Source organism: Numenius arquata, chromosome 9 (genome assembly GCF_964106895.1).
Source record: "Numenius arquata chromosome 9, bNumArq3.hap1.1, whole genome shotgun sequence".
Taxonomy (NCBI): Eukaryota; Metazoa; Chordata; class Aves; order Charadriiformes; family Scolopacidae; genus Numenius; species Numenius arquata.
This window is the reverse complement of record NC_133584.1, coordinates 60890949-60910409: the sequence shown is the minus strand read 5'-3', so window position 1 is coordinate 60910409 and position 19461 is coordinate 60890949. Positions and strand designations below refer to the sequence as shown.

The following is a 19461-nucleotide window of genomic DNA, read 5'->3' as shown; positions in this document are numbered from 1 at the left end:
GTTACTCCCCGCACGGCGCACGGACTTCAACTCCCATGGTGCCGCACGCCTCCCCGCAACGCGCAGGCGGCCTTGAGCTCGCGAGGCACGCTGGGAGTTGGGGTCCTTCCAAGGAGATGTGTGTGGCGAACTCTGCTATCTGATTGGCTGGAAAACGGGGTAGGGCGGGAGCAAAGCGGCGCGCCTCAGGCAAGCCAATGGCGACGAAGTATAGGTGAGCGACGAGGCGCTCGGCCAATGGCAAGGGGAGGGCGGGCGCGCGGGAAGAAGGCGCGCGGCTTTGAAGGCGCGGGAACGATGGCGGCGGCGTTCAGGTGAGGGAGGGCGGCTGGGCTGGGGCTCCGGGACCGGTGCTGTGTCGGGGCGCAGGGCCTGTACAGGGGGATCGAGGGGGTGAGTCCCAGGGCCTGGTGCGGCTCTGAGGCGCCTGTGGGAGCTGAGGGGCGGAGGGGCGTTGCTGGGCCCAGGGTCTGGTGGGGTGAGGGCTGTGAGGCCTTGGGCTGAGGGGCGGTGGAGCGCTGGGGTGAGCTGTGACGGAGCCCCTGCCCCCTGGGCTGCATCCCCAGCAGCGTGGGCAGCAGGGAGAGGGGGGGGATTCTGCCCCTCTGCTCCGCTCTGGGGAGACCCCCCCCAGTGCTGCCTCCAGCTCTGGGGCCTCAGCACAGGAGAGACATGGAGCTGTTGGAGCGGGGCCAGAGGAGGCCACGGAGATGCTGGGAGGGCTGGAGCCCCTCTGCTGGGAGGACAGGCTGAGAGAGTTGGGGGGGTTCAGCCTGGAGAAGAGAAGGCTCCGCGGAGACCTTGGAGCCCCTTCCAGTCCCTCAAGGGGCTCCAGGAAAGCTGGGGAGGGACTCTGGATGAGGGAGGGGAGCCCTAGGAGGAGGGGGAAGGGTTGGCACTGACAGAGGGGAGATGGAGATGAGATGTGGGGAAGAAGTTCTTTGGTGTGAGGGTGGTGAGAGCCTGGCCCAGGTTGCCCAGAGAAGCTGTGGCTGCCCCATCCCTGGAGGGGTTCAAGGCCAGGTTGGAGGGGGCTTGGAGCAACCTGTTGTGGTGGGAGGTGTCCCTGCCCAGGGCAGGGGGTGGCACTGGGGGGGCTTTAAGGTCCCTGAGTTGTGGGGATTCTGGGATGAGGGACTGGCTGGGAACTGCACTATGAACGTTTTGAGGATCGGTGTGGGTGTTGAGCTGCTTTTCATGGAGTTAATTGTGACATCCTCAGGTTAATGGTGTAAGTGATAAGGATCGCTCCCCCCACGCACACACCTGGGCTTTTCTCCCAACAGCGTGGCCTTGTCCTACCTTCTCCTTTTTCTCCGCACACAATACCTCATTTCCCAGGTCCCTGCAGGCTTGTTGTTGTTGCCCTGTGCTCCCAAGGCATTGCCTTCCCCTCTCTTCTGAGGTTCTTTAACTCCTGCTGCAGCTCCTGGCTCCATCCTCTGCCGTGTCCTTGGTGTTCCTGGGCTCGACCACGGCTTGTCGTGTCCGGGACTGTCATCAGTCACTGCTTCCCCCAACACTGCAATGCCTTAAGGCGAGCAGGTTAGGAGGAACTTCCCCCTGCTGGCAGATGATTGAATAAACTACTCTTTCTAGCAGTTTATGAATAGTTATTAATATTTCTTCTCGGACACGGGGTATTTGTTTATTCTGGGGTTTCAGTTTTGAAGCGCCACGTAACAGAAAAGGGAATATTGTGCCATAATTATCGCAAACGGGTGGCACAAACAGCCTTGAGTGGTTGAAATGGAAACTGTGTTAATGAAGGCTAAAAAAAAAATGGGTTTGTGGTATTTGGTGAGGAGGGAAAGAAAACGCTAAAAATCTGTTGGGTAAAGAGGTGTCTCAGCTGGGAGGTAAAAGCCACCGTGAAATCCTCACGGGAATAAAGTGACCGTGAACACGGGCAGGAGCGAGTTTTCCAGGAACCACCTTAGGGAGGTCTGGAATGAGCTTTGCGAGAGGAGTGCGAGACACAGAGAACAAAACACATTTCTGAGTTATCTGACCGTTTTTAAAAGGGGAACTTTAGGGTGCGTTTGTCCCTGATGACAGAATTGGACTGGACCTGGAAGATCTTTTCTTTGTGCCCTTGTTCTATGGCTTATGCTCAACCCGAACACAGCCCCGGGGCATTCTAGTCTCTCCGTGTTTGCTTCCCAGCCTCCCTTCCTTCTTTAATAAGTCTATTTTTATTTAGTTTTGTTTTCTTATTGGAAATCTATTTCAAGCTATTAATTATTGTTCTTTTAGGCGCTGTGGTGAGGACATGGCAGCCCTCACCCTGCAGAAGAGGAGCCGTAGTTCTACTGATTCCGATGGGTATGTTAACTTCTCCTATTTTTTATTTCTAATAAACCCACCATAATTGCTGCACACAGAATAAAATAGATGTTTAAAATCATTGAGAGCCTTTAATGTAAAGTGGAAAGAATATTTAGATCGTCCTGAGACACAGTGAGCATCAGGCCGTGTTTATTATTCAGTGACTTCAGGGGTGGCTGACACAGCAGAAGGCCGTGCCGCCATCCAGTGAGACCTGGCCAGGCTGGAGAGTTGGGCAGAGAGGAACCTGATGAACTTCAACCAGGGCAAGTGTCGGGTGCTGCACCTGGGGAGGAATAACCCCCTGCACCAGGACAGGTTGGGGGTGACCTGCTGGAGAGCAGCTCTGAGGAAAAAGACCTGGGAGTCCCGGTGGACAACAGGATGACCACGGGCCAGCAATGTGACCTTGTGGCCAAGAAGGCCAATGGCATCCTGGGGGGTATTAAAAAGAGCTTGGCCAGCAGGTGGAGGGAGGTCATCCTCCCCCTCTGCTCTGCCCTGGGGAGGACCCAGCTGGAGCACTGGGTCCAGTTCTGGGCTCCCCGGTTCAAGAAGGACAGGGAACTGCTGGAGAGGGTACAGCAGAGGGCTACAAAGATGATGAGGGGCCTGGAGCATCTCTCTTACGAGGAAAGGCTGAGGGACTTGGGTCTGTTTAGTCTGGAGAAGACTGAGGGGGGATCTGATCAACACCTATAAATACTTCAAGGGTGGGTGTCAGGAGGATGGGGCCAGTCTTTTCTCAGTGGTGCCCAGGGACAGGACAAGGGGCAACATGAACACAAACTGGAACATAAGAAGTTCCATCTAAACATGAGGAGGAACTTCTTTCCTGTGAGGGTGGCAGAGCCCTGGAAGAGGCTGCCCAGAGAGGTGGTGGAGTCTCCTTCTCTGGAGACATTCAAACCCCACCTGGACACGTTCCTGTGGGACCTGCTCTGGGTGGACCTGCTTTGGCAGGGGGTTGGAGAAGATGATCTCAGAAGGTCCCCTCTAACCCCATATCAGTCTGTGATTCTGTGACTTGTGACATTTTATGTTGTCCTGAGCATCTTGAGAGAGTTCTCTAATATTTAGAGAAAATGAACATAAAAATGATCTTCAGTCTTTAGCAGAGCCCAGGATGGAAATGGGAGGAAGCCGCTACGCTGAGCTGATACTTTGAAGGCCTTTTTTTTTTTTATATTTTTTTTATTTTCTTTAATAAAAGTAAAGTATCTTGATTCGGCATCACCTTCATCAAGTGCATATCCCCGCACGTGACGGTCGCGCGCAGACCTTGCCCTGAGTGAAACACAAAACCAGCAGAAACCTAAAAACTGTTTAGAAACCTGACCGAACCAACCCCCCCGTGTTTGAATTTCTTTGTGGCGAAGCCTCGGGCTTTCCCGTTTGGAAAGGCTTTGAGACACGGTACAGAAATACCCAGATCCGCGTAAATCATCTCAATTGTCTTCTAGTGTTAATAGCACAATAGTTCCTGTGTTACGCATGCCTAAAAAATGGTACATTATTCCCCCCCCCGACATCTAGTGGAGGAGAAGCCACCGGCCACGATCAAAGCTCATGGCTGAGCTTTAAATTTAAAAATGTAAAAAGAACACATTATTTCTCGTTCTGCTGTAACTCCACCAGCTGCACGGATTTTTCTCGCGCTTCTCCCGTGCTTCCCCCACAAAAATATTTCAGGGGGAGGGAGGAGACCAAGCGTGAAGTTTGATTTCGGAATTAGAAGGACAAATTCCTGCGATAAGGGTGTAAACACTCGCCGAGGAGGCGCCTCGTGCCAAATCTGTTACGGCCAAACGTGGCCTTTATATAAATATCTAATTTTGGCCGCAGGTTCGGAGGCTGTTAGTGATTTCCTAATGAGGTTTAAGGTTCTGAAATGGCTGTCGCGGTGAGGTTTTGGGGTGAGCCTTTCGGAAACTGCTGTATAATATTGTGAGATCCCCCCCCCCAGTTTTATCAGTCTCGCACACGGGGGTGGGGGATGCACGAGCTTTTTCACAGGCACAAATCTGAGTTGACAAAATTCGTCTGAAATAAACCAAACGGGTTGGGTTTGGTTTTTTTTTCCCCTCCTTAATCCCAACTAATGCTGATCCCGCCAGCAGCGTTCCAGAGGGCAGAACGCTCTTCCCAGGTGCTTTAACAAGTTCAGGCAGGAAAACCAGATTTGCCGTTTAATTAAAAAAAAAAAAAAGTGTGAATAATGGCAAGACAACCTTAGGCCTTTTAATATACGTGTTTTGCTGTTTGTTCCAGGGCATATAGGCGTACGGGCGACTAAGCTGGAGTGAAAATTAAGTTCTAATTAAGTAAAACGAGAACTGAAAAACCTTTCAGTGGTCCACGGGATGTTTTACTCCTTTGTTATTTTCACAGTTCATCCTTAGCCTTTGAGACTCCGGTGAAAAAACGCTTGACCGGCTTCGCCGACGGCCGCTCTCTGCCCAAGAAACCCAGAAATAACCGCTTTGCTTCTCAAATAAAATGGTCCTCGGGCTCCAGCGACGATGAGTCGGGGGAAAATGAGGCGGTGGCGGAGAAGCCGGTGCTGCCGAGGAGGCTGGATATTTCACCCCTCCAGGCAACCTGTGCTCCCGCAGCCTCGGGGGGCTCCTCGCGGCAATTCTCTCCCAAATCCGCTGCCTCCTACAAGCCCCTCATGCCCGTGGCGTCTTTTTACAGCAAGGAAAAGCGGTATCTTACTCCTCTGGAGAGGAAACAGCTGCAGGAGAACCGCTTTTTGAGGGAGAGGAGCAGGGATGAAAACCTGCCGGCCGCCAGCAGGACTGAGAAGATGAACTTGAGCGGGAACCTCAGCTTGAAGCCCCCCCAACACGGCAAAACTCTCCCCAAAAGCCTTAAAAAAGCAAAGGGAGACGTTCCGCCGGGAAAACCCAGCGCGGAGAAAGAGAATGTGAATATCCTGATTAAAAAGAAGATGGATTCGCCCTTCCGAGTCCTGAGCATGACGGTGAAACCGGCCCTGAAACTCCAGCTGGGAGCAGCGTTTTTTTCCGCCAGGAAGAAATCACACTCGAAAAAACCACTTGGAGATGCTAAGTCTCTCCCGGGTGACCCCAAATCTCTGCAGGACAACGCTCAGCCCACGCCACCGACAACTAGAAAGTCGAATTCAGCTGATAAAACCCAAATTCTCAAGGCGGGTGGGGTCTTGAGGAGCATTTCTGTACCTCAGGAGAAGGGAAATTCCAACAGGGAGGACTCTACCAGCGGTGGGAATCCAGAGAGAGGTTTGGCTGGGGATGAAAAAAGATCCCCGCGGAAAACCGGGAGCAATCCGGGTCCGATTTGTGCTTCCCGGTCCCCAGGGGACGGCGATGGAGAGAACGGGGTGAGTAAAGGTGTCCCTAGGGCCACGCAGGGGTTGAGGTGACACACACACAGCGTCCTGGGCGAGCTGGAAGCGACACACACCGGTTAGTCAGACGCAGGGCGTTTATTTAGGTATTTTAGTGGATTTTTGCCTAAAAAGGCTTTCACAGATTTATTCCTGCCTTATGAAGGTATAAAAGCAGGGTAAACCTCCAGGAAGGTCATGTCAGCATCCCGGTCGCTATTGTATATAAATATATATTATATATAATATATAAATATAAAAACTTATATATAATATATAAATATAAAAACATTATATATAATATATAAATATAAAAACATATATATAATATATAAATATAAAAACATATATATAATATATAAATATAAAAACATATATATAATATATAAATATAAAAACATATTATATATATAATATATAAATATAAAAACATATTATATATAATATATAAATATAAAAACATATATTATATATAATATATAAATATAAAAATATATATTTATAGTATAGTATATCTATATATTATATAAATATTCCATTTATGATGGCTGAAAGGAAAGTTTTCTGCACGCAGCTTTTGCAAAAGCCAATATGTATCTTTTTTTCCCCCCCTCGTGGTAAAGGGCAAAGCTGAAAAAGAAGTCTCTAAGCATTTATTTTCTGTTTTCTTCTTCTTTTAATAAATATAACCCAGGTCTGGCCTCCCTGAGCGCTGGGGGAGGTCAGAGCTGGAGGAAGGAGGCGTTTCTCGGGAGTTGTGGGCTGCGTGAAGCCGATTTTGGGTTTCCCCAGCCACGCGCTTCTCGGCCACTGAAATCACGGGGCAGAGAAAGCAAAATAGTTTCTAGAGTTGTCTTGATTTAGAGGCTTCTCCTGGGTCACAAGATTCCGGTTGCTGGGATTCGGGGATTAGCTTTTTAGGGATTATTTTCTCAGCTGGAGCGATGTGTGATGCTTTCCTTCTCCAGGGAAGTGAGAAAAAGCCCCTTTTTTTCCTACTTTAACAAACCGCCGATGAATTTTCGGAGCTGGTCGGTGTTTGAAGAACTTGAACCTTTTTATATATCGCTGAGGAGATATAAGTATCTTTTCTCTATCGCTCCCTTAGCAGTGAATAAACCCCTGGTGATGGAAAAGTGGTCTTTTGGGGTGTTTTATTTTAACCATACGTTACATTCTTCCATAAATACATTTAGCAGGCCTGGAATGGTTCGACTTATTGCACTTAATTTCATATTTTGCTGGTGCGTTCCTGCATCTGAAACAAAGTAGGAAAAGCCCCTGGAATACTACTGTAGGATTTTATACTGGACCTGGAAAGGAAGCAGTGAACAAGCCGGGAAGCTGGTTTTTACAGAGCTAATGTGGTTTATATTCCTTTTTTTTTTTTTTTCGGTTCAATAAAGGACAATTTACTGCCTCCTTCGGTCACCTGCGCTGGTTCAGCATCTCCCTCGCGTTCCGGCCTTGACTGGCGATACGTTTTTACAACGCAGCGTCAACGAAAGGCAAATGTTTGCTGGTGTGATCTAATCTTGCACATGCCGGCGTTAAAAAAAAAAAAAACAACCCAAATTTGAAAATATTTGTGGTTTTTTGTGTCGGCGAAGCGGGGCTGTTTGAAAAGGGAATTGAGCCAAACACAGACGGAATTTGGGAATTTGGCCTGGATCTGCTCTCAGATTCAGCTATAGACAGTTCTTTACCTGCTGACACTCGGGTTCCCGGTGAGATGGGAAATAACGCACCGTCGTATATAAAAGGAGCAGATTTTAAGGCAAAAAACAGTTCGGTAAATGTTTTGTTTGTTTTTTTTTTAATAGAATATTTGCGAGGGGCTTCCAAAAGCTGCAAAGGTGCCAAGTTGTAGAGAAAGAACGAAGCAGAGTCCTCGAAATGCTGAGGTGAGGAAGCGATACCAACCCCCACAGTTAAGATTTACTTAAAAACAAAATTAAACCGCCCCCCCCCCCCGCCCCATCCTTCAATAAGGGGCCTCAGGAGGTGCGAGGGTGTTGGGGATGAAAATCCACCATCGCTGTCGTGAGCTGAGCCGGGTCTGACAGTGGTCAAAGATGAGAAATGGGGATATTTTGCCTCGAGGCTGCGAGGAACCTGCAGGAAACGACTTTTTCCTCGGTGCTGGGGGGCAACGTTTCCAGCAATATTTTTAATTTCAGTAATTGGATGTAATTTTAATACCGGGGAGACGGGTAATCTGCCAAACCCTGTTTCTTTATTGGAAAATACAGCCCTTGGTGACACTTCGTAATGTCAATTAATGTGACGGTCACTTGAGCTCTATGGGATTCTGTAGCTGCTCTCTGAGAACTTCACTGGAGAGTTCTTTTTACCCTAAAATAAATCGTCTTAATTTCTAGAATGTCGAGGAAATCAGTTCTTCCTCAAGCAGGGAGTCGGACGATGGTGTTATTCCTTCAAGCCAATCTCCACCAGAGGGGAACAAACGAGGTAAGTGGGATTATACGGATCGTGCTCTTATGATTTTTGTTTCTGTAGGAAAATGTGGCGGAGGAGACTTTGAAAATCATTTCGTTTACGTGTTTTTCCCCAAGGGGATCAACCCTGATCGATTACCTGGATTCTTCCATCTTTCCTTTTTAAATCTTGATATTTTTTTTTAGGCACCTGAATTTATCGTTCATTTATTTTCTCAAGACTGAGCCGCGTCTTTCCTGCTGCGATGCTCCCAAATCTCCATCCCAGCCTTACTAGTGCTAATTAGCAGGAAGGGAGTAATTAACACTTTTCACACGCAGGGAATAATTATGTGAATATGATACTTCTTTTTCCCCTGGGTGACTTTGCCCCTTTTCTCATGGTTGGTTTCCAGAGACCGTATTTCACGCAAGGGAATTTTCACAAGTTATATATTAATTTTAAGACACTTACTATTTTTTCTTTTTTCCTCTTGGCAATAACAGGTGATAATAATAAGAAAATCTGTTGCTTAAATGTTATTTTATTAAGGCAAACTGGCGTGTTCTCCTCCACCTGCTCTCTCATCTTTCAAATATGCACTAACATGTGCCAATATGTTTGCAGAAGTTGAGGTCATGTTATTTTATCCTTATTTCCTGGTTTCTCTGTTTTTTCCCCTGTTAAAAATAAGCAGCGTTTGCTCTTCCAGCCCTGGGTTAATTCTTAATTCCATCCTTGCTGGGCTGAAAAGCTCTAATTTATCCCAGAGTTCTCTTTCCGTCCTTCCCCAGCTGTGGAAATTCAGATCTCCTCTGGGTTGTAATTGCGCTAACGATCTCATCCCAACTAATTCCTTTATTGATGACTGAAATAAAAAGGCCCTGACTGGCTTGTTCTCCTTTCTCTTCTGCTTTGATCGTTTGCTCAGGGTTTTCCCCTGGAAAAGGGGGTGTTTTCCTGGTCCTGTGGCCTTCCCAGGTGGAGCTTTAGCAATTAGTTGTTTCTGCTCCACTTTCCCCTGGTTTCTGTTCCCGTTGCGATTCCTTGTGTTTCCAGGCAGTGAAAACAAATCAGGATTTAGCCCCGTTTATCTCTTATTCCACTTCTTTCTGGCCCATCTGGTCTTAATGTGTTTCTTGAAGAAATCGCCAGCTCTCCCGAGCCTTCCCCCCGCTTTAGTCTTGCTTCACTTGGGAACTTTTTTATCCCCTTTTGGGGCCGTTGTGAAGTTTGTTTTATTGAAGGTCCCCATTTCTCCGCGTTTCCTCCTCTTCTTCTGAGCAGTGATGTACTCGGTCCTACCCGTCCCTTCTCTCTCTGCTCCAGCTCTGCATAAAACCCTCCTCTCCTATCTCAAGTTTTTACACTTGGGGGGGAAAATTTATTCCTCACTAATAATAATTGCCTTGGGTTTATTTACCAAAGTCTTTGCTAAATTGCCCCGAAACTCACAGCCGGAACCTGGGGCTGAGCCTGTCGTTTCCCAGCTTCTCTGGGATGAGGAAGGCAAAATAATGGCAAATGGAGAAACCTCTTCTTAATTAACACTCTTAATCGACAGCTGAGGAAACACTAAGCTGCTGCAGCAGAAATTCCTGCTTTATAATTCCAATGTGAGGGGGGGAAAGTACTAGGGAGCCCAATTAGTGTCACTGGAGTGGACTGGAGGTAATTAACTGAATTTCACTGAATTTTTTTAGAGTTGGAAGGGACCGTATAGATCATCTAGTCCAACTCCCCTGCCGGAGCAGGATTGCTTAGAGAATGCTACTCAGGGCTGCATCCAGGCGGGGCTTGAAAATCTCCAGAGAAGGGGACTCCACACCCTCCCTGGGCAGCCTGTTCCAGGGCTCTGGCACCCTCACCGGGAAGAAATTCTTTCTCATATTCGAGTGGAACCTCCTGTGTTCCAGCTTGTGCCCGTTGCCCCTCGTCCTCTCACTGGGAACCACTGAAAAGAGTCCGGCTCCCTCCTCCTTCAACCCACCCTTGAGATACTTATAAGCATTAATAAGGTCTCCCCTCAGCCTTCTCTTCTCCAGGCTAAAGAGTCCCAGCTCTCTCAGCCTTTCCTCATAAGGGAGATGCTCCAATCCTTGAATCATCCTCGTTGCCCTTCGCTGGACTCTTTCCAGTAGTTCCCTATCCCTCTTGAATTGGGGAGCCCAGAACTGGATGCAGTAATTCCAGTTGTGGCCTCACCAGTGCAGAGTAGAGGGGGAGAATGACTTCTGGCCACACTCTTCCCTACACAGCCCAGGATTCCGTTGGCCTTCCTGGCCACGAGAGCACACTGCTTGCTCATTGGCATTTTGCTGTCTGCCAGGACCCCCAGATCTTTCTCTTCGGAGCTTGGCTCCAGCAGGTCCACGCCTAACGGCTGGATATCACTCATGCACATAACTGTATATCCTGCAGCACCACCAGCTTCCCAGAACTTATAAACTCCTGTCTCTAAAGTTCAATTTCACTGTTGTGGGTCGTTTTGAACTCTCTTTTGTGTCTGAATTTCTGTATCGGCGTGTTCTGCAGCCACACAGGATCCGAAACCGCAATAACTTCACTCCTCTCTTCCAGCCTCTCCTTCAAACCCCGTCGTCTACCCCATATTCAGTGCACCCCCCGCCAGCAAGAAAAGGTAGGTTAATCATTGGTTTTTAATGAAAAAAAAAATTATACTACTTCTAAAAACAACAGCTTGGCTTTCTCCCGGTCCCTGTGAGATTCGGGAGTCGGGTTATTTCTTGGGTTGGCTTTATTTTCTTTTAAAGGGAAGATGAAAGCCATAAACTGTGTGGGTTTAGGGGGATACTAGACCACGAATAAGGAAATAGGCATTTGCTTGCTGCCTGTAGGACATTTCACTTGTGAATTTGTACATATTATTGAGCTGATTTATTTGGGTTTTTTTAAACTAAAAAGGAAATCATGGTTTTCTCTTAAAAATTCTCTAAAATCATTAGAACAAGGGTTTTGTGATCCATTCATCATCGAGAATGGCCCAGCTTTGGTGGTGTTTGGGCCCTGTAGAGGGGTTTTTGTTTATTTATTTATACTAATTGTGTGTGTTCTGTCTGGAGTGCCCATAATGAGCAGCATCTTCCAGTCTGGGCCAGTTAAAGTATGACTTGCCTCCTCATTAAGGCTGGAAGGGCTGGTGGGACAGGTCCATGGGGCTTGTGGAGGAGCTGCCAGCTCCTGTGTCTCCGTCACACGCTCCCTCCTTCACCGTTAAAGCTTTACGGTATTTGTTTATAAACTGTTAAAATAACTCACTTCTGAGTTATTAGAGTTGTACAGAGCTAAAGATTTCAGAAGGCTTGTTTGCCTCCCTTGTGCTGGGGTTGTGGAATACCCCTCTTCTTTAAATTTAGCATCAAACTGGTCCCTCTCTGCCATCAGGTTCTTCGTTTTCCCATAAAAACTCTTCCCATGATGTGCTTTCGTGAATATTTCAGTGCTGTGGCCAACCTTGGCCAACGTCTTCACTGTTATTACTCTGAGAGGTATCTGTGTGCTGTCCAGAAATCACCCAAAGTGCAAGAATCACAGAATCACAGAGCGATATGGGGTTGGAAGGGACCTCTGGAGATCATCCAGTCCAAGCCCCTGCCAGAGCAGGTCCACCCAGAGCAGGGGTTTGAATGTCTCCAGAGAAGGAGACTCCACCACCTCTCTGGGCAGCCTCTTCCAGGGCTCTGCCACCCTCACAGGAAAGAAGTTCCTCCTCATGTTTAGATGGAACTTCTTATGTTCCAGTTTGTGCCCATTCCCTCTTGTTCTGTCCCTGGGCACCACTGAGACAAGACTGGCCCCATCCTCCTGACACCCACCCTTGAAGTATTTATAGGCATGGATTGGATCCCCCCTCAGCCTTCTCTTCTCCAGACTAAACAGACCCAAGTCCCTCAGCCTTTGCTGGTAGGAGAGATGCTCCAGGCCCCTCAGCATCTTTGTAGCCCTTTGGAGTAAAAAGGGTGAACGGAAGCACCTGCTTCTCCTCCGCTTTCCTGTCCCACCAGAGTGGGTCTTTCACAAACCTGCTGGGGGATGTTTAGCCTGATGGGAGCGAAGCACGAGCTTCATTCTGTGTGAATTTTGCTTTTTGATTCCTGATAAATTCCTTGCAGACACTGGGGCTTTTTACTCACGAGGTCTAACCGTGCTACCCGGTGTCTGTGCTTCTAATTAGCTTCTTTCTTCAATTAATTTGCTGCTGTATTCTGAGACCTCTAATGGCAAAAGGCTTGTTTTCCCATGCAAGAACCAGAGCTCCTCATCCCTCTCCCATATTGAATCAACTTCCTCATACGTTTTGGTAACAATAAAGTCATTTTAAGCCAACTTTATTGTGAACATAAAAAAACCACCCCAGAACCAAAACACTTAAATTTGCTCCAAAAAGAGCCAAAATAAACCTTCCCAGACTTGTCCCGCTACCGTCGTCCTCTGCCCCGGGAGTGTTGAAAGAGAAATCCGGTTGCGATATTTGCTTTGCTTCCTCCTGTGGCTTTTCCAAATGCCTTCCGTGGTGCGAGCGGAACCCGGGGATCTGTGGAAAATCCTGGTGTTTGTGATTAACTGCAAATCGGTCTCGGATTTGCAGTCGTCTCCTGGGAAGCTGCTGAGCACGAGCCTTTCTGACATGAAGCCTCCGCTTTGGAAATTCTGAGCATCCAAATCTAGAAAATTGTTTGCTGTTATCTTTAAATTAATTCCACGTTAAGGTTCGCTGCACAACAGTGAATAATCTCCCGCTTTTACGATCGCTTAAGAAATGCTACTTTACCTAAAGGAACCTAAAGGTCGGTTAGAAAAACAAGGACATGGAGCCCTAGGAGGAGGGGGAAGGGTTTGACACTGAAAGAGGGGAGATGGAGCTGAGATGTGGGGAAGAAGTTCTTTGCTGTGAGGGTGGTGAGAGCCTGGCCCAGGTTGCCCAGAGAAGCTGTGGCTGCCCCATCCCTGGAGGGGTTCAAGGCCAGGTTGGAGGGGGCTTGGAGCAACCTGGTGTGGTGGGAGGTGTCCCTGCCCAGGGCAGGGGGTGGCACTGGGGGGGCTTTAAGGTCCCTTCCCACCCAAACCATCCTGTGATTCTATGAGGGTGGTGCTGATGTGGTGTGAACTCTAGAGTCCGCTTTCCTCACAAAACAGGAACACGAAGCTTTGTAAGATGATTTCAGGTGAGAGCTGGAATTTAACGCACAAATTAAACACATCAGGAATGCCTCTGGGGGGCGGTTTAGGGGAGACTTTGGGTTTTTTGGATACCAGTTAGACTCGGCTGCAAAATTGCTGGAACTGAGCAGCTTTTTGCCGAAAACCTCATTCAATATTCATAGAATCACAGAATGGTTTGGGTTGAAAGAGTCCTTAAAGCCCCTCCAGTGCCACCCCCTGCCCTGGGCAGGGACACCTCCCACCAGACCAGGTTGCTCCGAGCCCCCTCCAACCTGGCCTTGAACCCCTCCAGGGATGAGGCATCCAAAATTCCGGGAAATAGGATGGCTGTGGGAGTGGGAGAGGGGCTTAATCAAGTGTTATATCTCTCTGAAATGATTTTTCAGGACTCAGGCTGCGCTGGATGAACTGACTTCTCCCTTGGGGTCCAACCCACCCGCGAAAACACCTCACCCCTCGCAGAAAAGCAAGAAGGCGAAAGAGCTCTGCAAACGCTCCGGGGATCAGATGATCATCGTAAGGGTCCCCTCGGGGCGTTCGGGGTCCTCGGGGCGGCTCGGAAACGAGAAATACATCCTAAGGCGAAGCGATAAGTAGATTTTCTTACGTGTAAACCTCAAACCAACCCTGTAACCGAGCGGTGATTAATGCGTTTAGCTCTGGACGAGGACAGGGTGGTAGCTGGGAAACACATTGTTAGGGTTTCCCTGGGACTAACGCTTTATTACATTAAGAGATTTATGGAATGGAATGCTAAAAACCAAAAAAAAAAAAAAAAAAAAGCTAAAGGGAAGCTGGGCCAGGGCTGTATGGATGCTATAGGAGAGAATTTGGCTGGATCCTTTTCCTTTCCCACGGGTCCCTGGCAGCGGCAAACGGCAGCAGGAACGTGTGGCCAAGGAATGCGTGACCGAGGGCTGAGCCCCAGCGCAACTCACTCCACTAATGGTGCCTCCTCGGTACCTCCACGGCTGCTGTTGCCCTAAAGTACTGATTTTTGGAGTGGTGAGGAGGTCAGACAGAGTTGCTGAGGCTCCTGTGGCTCTCTCACGGATGGATTTCCAGAAAACACGCCCTCAGCCATGAGGAATTTTTTGTAATCAACCATTTGTTCTCACTTGGTGACACGCAGATGTTTTCAAGCCCTTTTCCTGAGGGAGCGGGGCCTGTGTGATCATTCTCCTCCGCTCCTCTGCCCCTTTTTAGCGCTTTTTGAGTCGTTGGGCTGATTTCTGTCAAATTTCAGACCTCACAGATAGAAGTTTTTGAGCCTTTTGAAGGCCTGTCCCCGCGGGAGGGAGAAACCCGGGTGTCTGCGCCGGGAAGAAGCCGGCAGCGCGTGCTCAGCAGCCGTCCCTGCCCCGAGCAGGGCTACCTGGTGGCCACCGTGGGTGCTGTGACATGGGGGGGAAGCCCCAGCTGGGACCTGGGGAAGGAAAAGCGGCCGGTGCCGGGAGATTAAACGAGCCCTTAACAAATTAGGCTTCACTAAAAGACCCATCTGCTGTTTTCTTGCACAACTGGCACTTAATGCCTTCTCTCCCCATCCCTGTCTCCTGACAGAGGTAAAAATGAGGTTATTTTTTGGTAAATGATGAAAAGACTCTACAGAGTTTTCCTTTGGTTTTATTTCTGGTGCTCTTTTACGATGTTTCCTCAGTGAGGACGTTGCCTCTCTGTTTCCAAATGATTGTGTTCCCTGGATAATTTAACGCTCTGTCGCTCCGAATATTCTGCAAATAAGCCAAAGCTTGTCCTCCTCTCCACAAATTCGAGTGAAAACAAATACTGGAATTAGCATTATTATCGATTATTGTTACTAGAACCACTTCTCAGCCTCATTCCTTAAATGGAGCACGGTTTTGAAGCGTTTCAGAGCATTTAACTGGTTTTGTTTCTCGCCAGGATGCCGGGCAGAAGCATTTTGGGGCCGTAGTTTGCAAGTCGTGCGGGATGATCTATACGGCGGGCAGCCCGGAGGATGAAGCCCAGCACATCCAGTACCACGAGAGGTTCCTGGAGGCTCTCCGCTACGTGGTAAGGCCGGAGAAGATGGTGGGGGGGAAAGTGGGGGGCACAGGGGAAGCAGTGTGGGATAATCCAGGTAGAAAATCGAGACAGTTTTGTCACCCAGGGGGGAGGTTAAAGCATTTCCAGCAACTAGTCTGCCCTCATCGGGTTGATGAAGGGGACTTTATTCCTCAAAGCTGGAATGGTTCACATTTACAGCTTCATCTGCCAGACTCTTGGCTGAATCACTTCCTCTCTCGCGCTCCACCGCTAATTTGGTGTTTGTTTGGGTTTGTTTTGGGTTTTTTTCACACACACCCCCCCCCTTCTCTGTGGCAGGGTTGGAAGAAAGAACGGGTCGTGGCGGAGTTCTGGGATGGGAAAATCGTACTGATCCTTCCAGATGACCCGAAATACGCCGTCAAGAAGGTACGTGTGTGTTTATTTTGGGGGGTAATATCGGAGATGAGCTTTCTGCTGGCTCCGCTCCCGGCCTGACCTCAGCGTGCAATCGGACATCGCTCGCCACCTCCCCAGGAGGGACCAGAAGGGTGGTGGCAGCAAGCTGGGGGGGCTGGGGACACCCACCCCGACACATCCCAACCCCGCTCCGAAGCTCTCGTTTCTTCCATGACCAGCACAACCCAGTCCTTTCCGTCCCGAGGACTGGGGTGAGGGGCAGAGAGGTGTGGAGGGATAAAGACATGAGGAGGGAGAAGACGCTGTAGTTGTTCTCTACAATTAGAGCCTGATCCTGCGTAAGCACAGGATGTTTTGAGGGAACAAGTCCCTTTTCTGACAGTTTTCACACCAAATAACAAGCCTGCTAGTTTCTAACACACACCTCTCTCCCCTTTTGCTTTCTTAGGCAGAAGACGTGCGGGAAATTGTAGATAACGAACTGGGATTTAAGCAGGTGTCCCTGAGCTGCCCGGCCAAGGCTAAGATCTACTTGTTCGTGTCCAATGAGAAGATGATTGTTGGGTGCTTGGTGGCTGAAGCAATCAAGCAGGTGCATGTTATTAATTGTAGGGGGGGTGGGGTGGAATTGCAGGCTAATGACTGGGGCTGTTTGTGTAGAGAGACCTGGGAGTCCTGGTGCACAACGAGTTGCCCATGGGCCAGCAATGTGCCTTTGTGGCCAAGAAGGCCAATGGTCTCCTGGGGGGTATTAAAAAGAGCTTGGCCAGCAGGTGGAGGGAGGTCATCCTGCCCCTCTGCCCTGCCCTGGGGAGGCCACAGCTGGAGCACTGGGTCCAGTTCTGGGCTCCCCAGTTCGAGAAGGACAGGGAACTGCTGGAGAGAGTCCAGTGGAGGTCATGAAGATGCTCAGGGCCTGGAGCATCTCTCTGCTGAGGAAAGGCTAAGGGACCTGTGGCTGTTCAGCTGGAGAAGAGCAGACTGAGAGGGGATCTCATCGATGCTGAGCAATAGCCAAAGGGCAAGAGGATGGGGCCAGACTCTTCTCAGTGGTGCCTGGTGACAGGACAAGGGGCAACAGGCACAAACTGGGACACGGGAAATTCCACCTCAAGCCCCACCTGGACACACATTCCTTGTCCAACCTGCTCTGGGTGACCCTGCTTTGGCAAAGGGTTGGACGTGATGATCTCTGATGATCTCCAGAGGTTCCTCCCAGCCTCCGTGACTGTGATTCTCGTCCCCGCAGGCTTTCCGGGTGCTGGCTGAGCCAGGAGCCGCGGTGTCCCCCGAGGAGGACGCTCTGCAGCACCAACGGCCTTGGCGTTGCTCCACGGAGCCGGAACCAGCCATCTGTGGCATCAGCAGGATCTGGGTGTTTGGACCCAGGCGTGGGAAGGGCATCGCCCGTCGCATGGTGGACGTGGTCAGGTAGGGAGGGGCAGGAGGGCAGCAAATCCCATCTTGGGATTGTCTTTCGGGGGGGGAAAATACGATGATTGCAGCCAAAAGTGGTTAGAAGGAATTTAGGGAAAGGGATAAATTTATATCGTTAAGCAAGTCTGAAATTCCCACTTCATATATTCTGTGTATATCTAATATTTCAGTAATATTTTCATTTAAAATCTGACACAAGCGTGGGCCGAGCTGTCAACTGCTGGGTATAACTGGAACGCAGAGCTGCACGGGCTGGATTTTCCAAGAGAAACTGTCCCCGTTGAGGAAAAATAATTGGGTTGTGGGGTTTTTTTTGATGGGCCCAAACACGAGTTTTTTTCCAGGCAGGAAATTCCGAGCTTGAAAAGCTCAGACCGAACTGGGAGGAAGAGTTAAATTTCCCCTTATCTGTGATATGGGATGACTTGGGGGGGGGGGGGAGCTTTGTAGTTCATGAACCTGCAGTAGCACATACAAGGGGTTTTAAACTAGAAGAGGGGAGATCCAGACTAGGTCTCAGGAAGAAATTTTTCACAGTGAGGGTGGTGAGAGCCTGGCCCAGGTTGCCCAGAGAAGCTGTGGCTGCCCCATCCCTGGAGGGGTTCAAGGCCAGGTTGGAGGGGGCTTGGAGCAACCTGGTGTGGTGGGAGGTGTCCCTGCCCAGGGCAGGGGATGGCACTGAGTGGTCTTTAAGGGTCCCTTCCCACCCAAACCATTCTGTGAGTCTGTATGTATATATTTTTTATATATTTATAATCCCACATCACTATCTGGAGCTCAGTAGCCTGAAAGTTCCAGTGCTCAATCTCCAGTTCCTCCTGTGGTTAGTGTTTGATGTGCCAGTAGATGTGCTACCTCTGGGTCACCTTCCAGACCCGCAGACCGTGAGCCACCTGCACCTGTGTGACCTGTGGGTGCTCAGGAGGGTCCTGGCACCGCCGTGCTGAATGTCACTCCACCACACTCTACAGCTCCCTGGAAGTAGGGTGTAGCCAGGGGGGGTCAGTCTCTTCTCCCAATGAACAGGCCATGGGACAAGAGGAAACAGGCTCAAGTTGCACCAGCAGAGGTTTAGGATGGATATTGGGGGAAATTTCTTCATGGAAAGGGTTGTCAAGCCTTGGAAGAGGCTGCCCAGGGCAGTGGTGGAGTCCCCATCCCTGGAGGGATTTAAAAGCCGGGCAGACGTGGTGCTGAGGGACATGGGTCAGTGGTGGGTTTGTCAGTGTTGGGTTGATGGTTGGACTCGATGATCTGAAAACTCTTTTCCAACTCAGAAATAACAGCTCCCTGCTGAGGGGGACACCCCTGGAGCCCCCCAACACCTCTGTTCTTTCTCTTTCAGGAGCACCTTCATGTATGGCTGCTTCCTGAGCACCCAGGAAATCGCCTTCTCCGACCCCACGCCCGACGGCAAGCTCTTCGCAACCACGTACTGCCAGACCCCGAGCTTCCTTGTTTACAATTTCATTTCTAACAACTGATTCGGCTTGATTATTGCAAGTTGAGGTTTGTTTAAATAATCTAAAGTAATTTGATGTTTTAATTAACACTCGTTAAAGCGTTGTTACCCTCCCGAACGCTGTTCTCCTGCTGAGCGCTAATACTTCCTCCCCTTCTTGGGGGGAAGAGTGTGTCACTTTGTGTACAGAGTTGTGTTGTGTTTGAGTGGAACCTGGCTTGGATTTCAGGTAGGTTTTGTTTTCTGCTGAGATTAAATTTTATGGCAAGTAATTTAATTTCTTTAAAAAAGGTTTAATTAATATAAAGATGACTGGTTTTCCTCCCTGATGTGTGGGTACCTCAATCTCTACTGGGTGTAAAAAGGCAGAGTTGCTAAATTTATGCAACAAACAATTGTTGAATTTCCGTAGAGGGTAAAAGATGTTTTAAAACGACTGATGCGCGGCAGGATTTCCCCCCCTGGTGGGTAAAACCTCCTGTTGTGCTGCCCGGGGGAAGCTGCCCCCCTCAATAAAAGGTGTGAAAAGCTGCTTTTTTTCGAGCTGGTTTCTGCGCTCAGGAGATGGGGGAATTCTTCCAAAACTCTCCTGATTTTATTAAAAGAGTTCAGATGAGAAAGCTGCTGGGGGAGAACAGGACAAATATGTGTCACAACGTCTTCGTCTCCAGCCAGGTGAGGGCAGGAATTTCCCAAACCACAGGGTTTTTATTTATTAAGTGCCCAAAAGAGTGGTTTTTTCTTCATCCTACATCCTTTTCACCGTGGTATGATTCTGTCCAACACCCTGGGTCAGAAAACCTTTTCC

The 19461-nt window shown here is 49.1% G+C and overlaps 1 protein-coding gene across 1 annotated transcript; it reads left to right on the top strand.

Moving 5' to 3' along the window:
* Positions 1-297: 297 nt before the first annotated feature.
* ESCO2 (establishment of sister chromatid cohesion N-acetyltransferase 2) lies at positions 298-18675 on the top strand. The gene is made up of 11 exons (XM_074153975.1): positions 298-314; positions 2257-2325; positions 4720-5695; positions 8083-8173; positions 10721-10781; positions 13711-13840; positions 15230-15361; positions 15674-15763; positions 16203-16346; positions 17004-17185; positions 18537-18675. The coding sequence occupies exons 1-11, from the start codon at positions 298-300 to the stop codon at positions 18673-18675; spliced, it is 2031 nt and encodes a 676-aa protein (XP_074010076.1).
* The last annotated feature ends 786 nt before the right edge of the window (positions 18676-19461 follow it).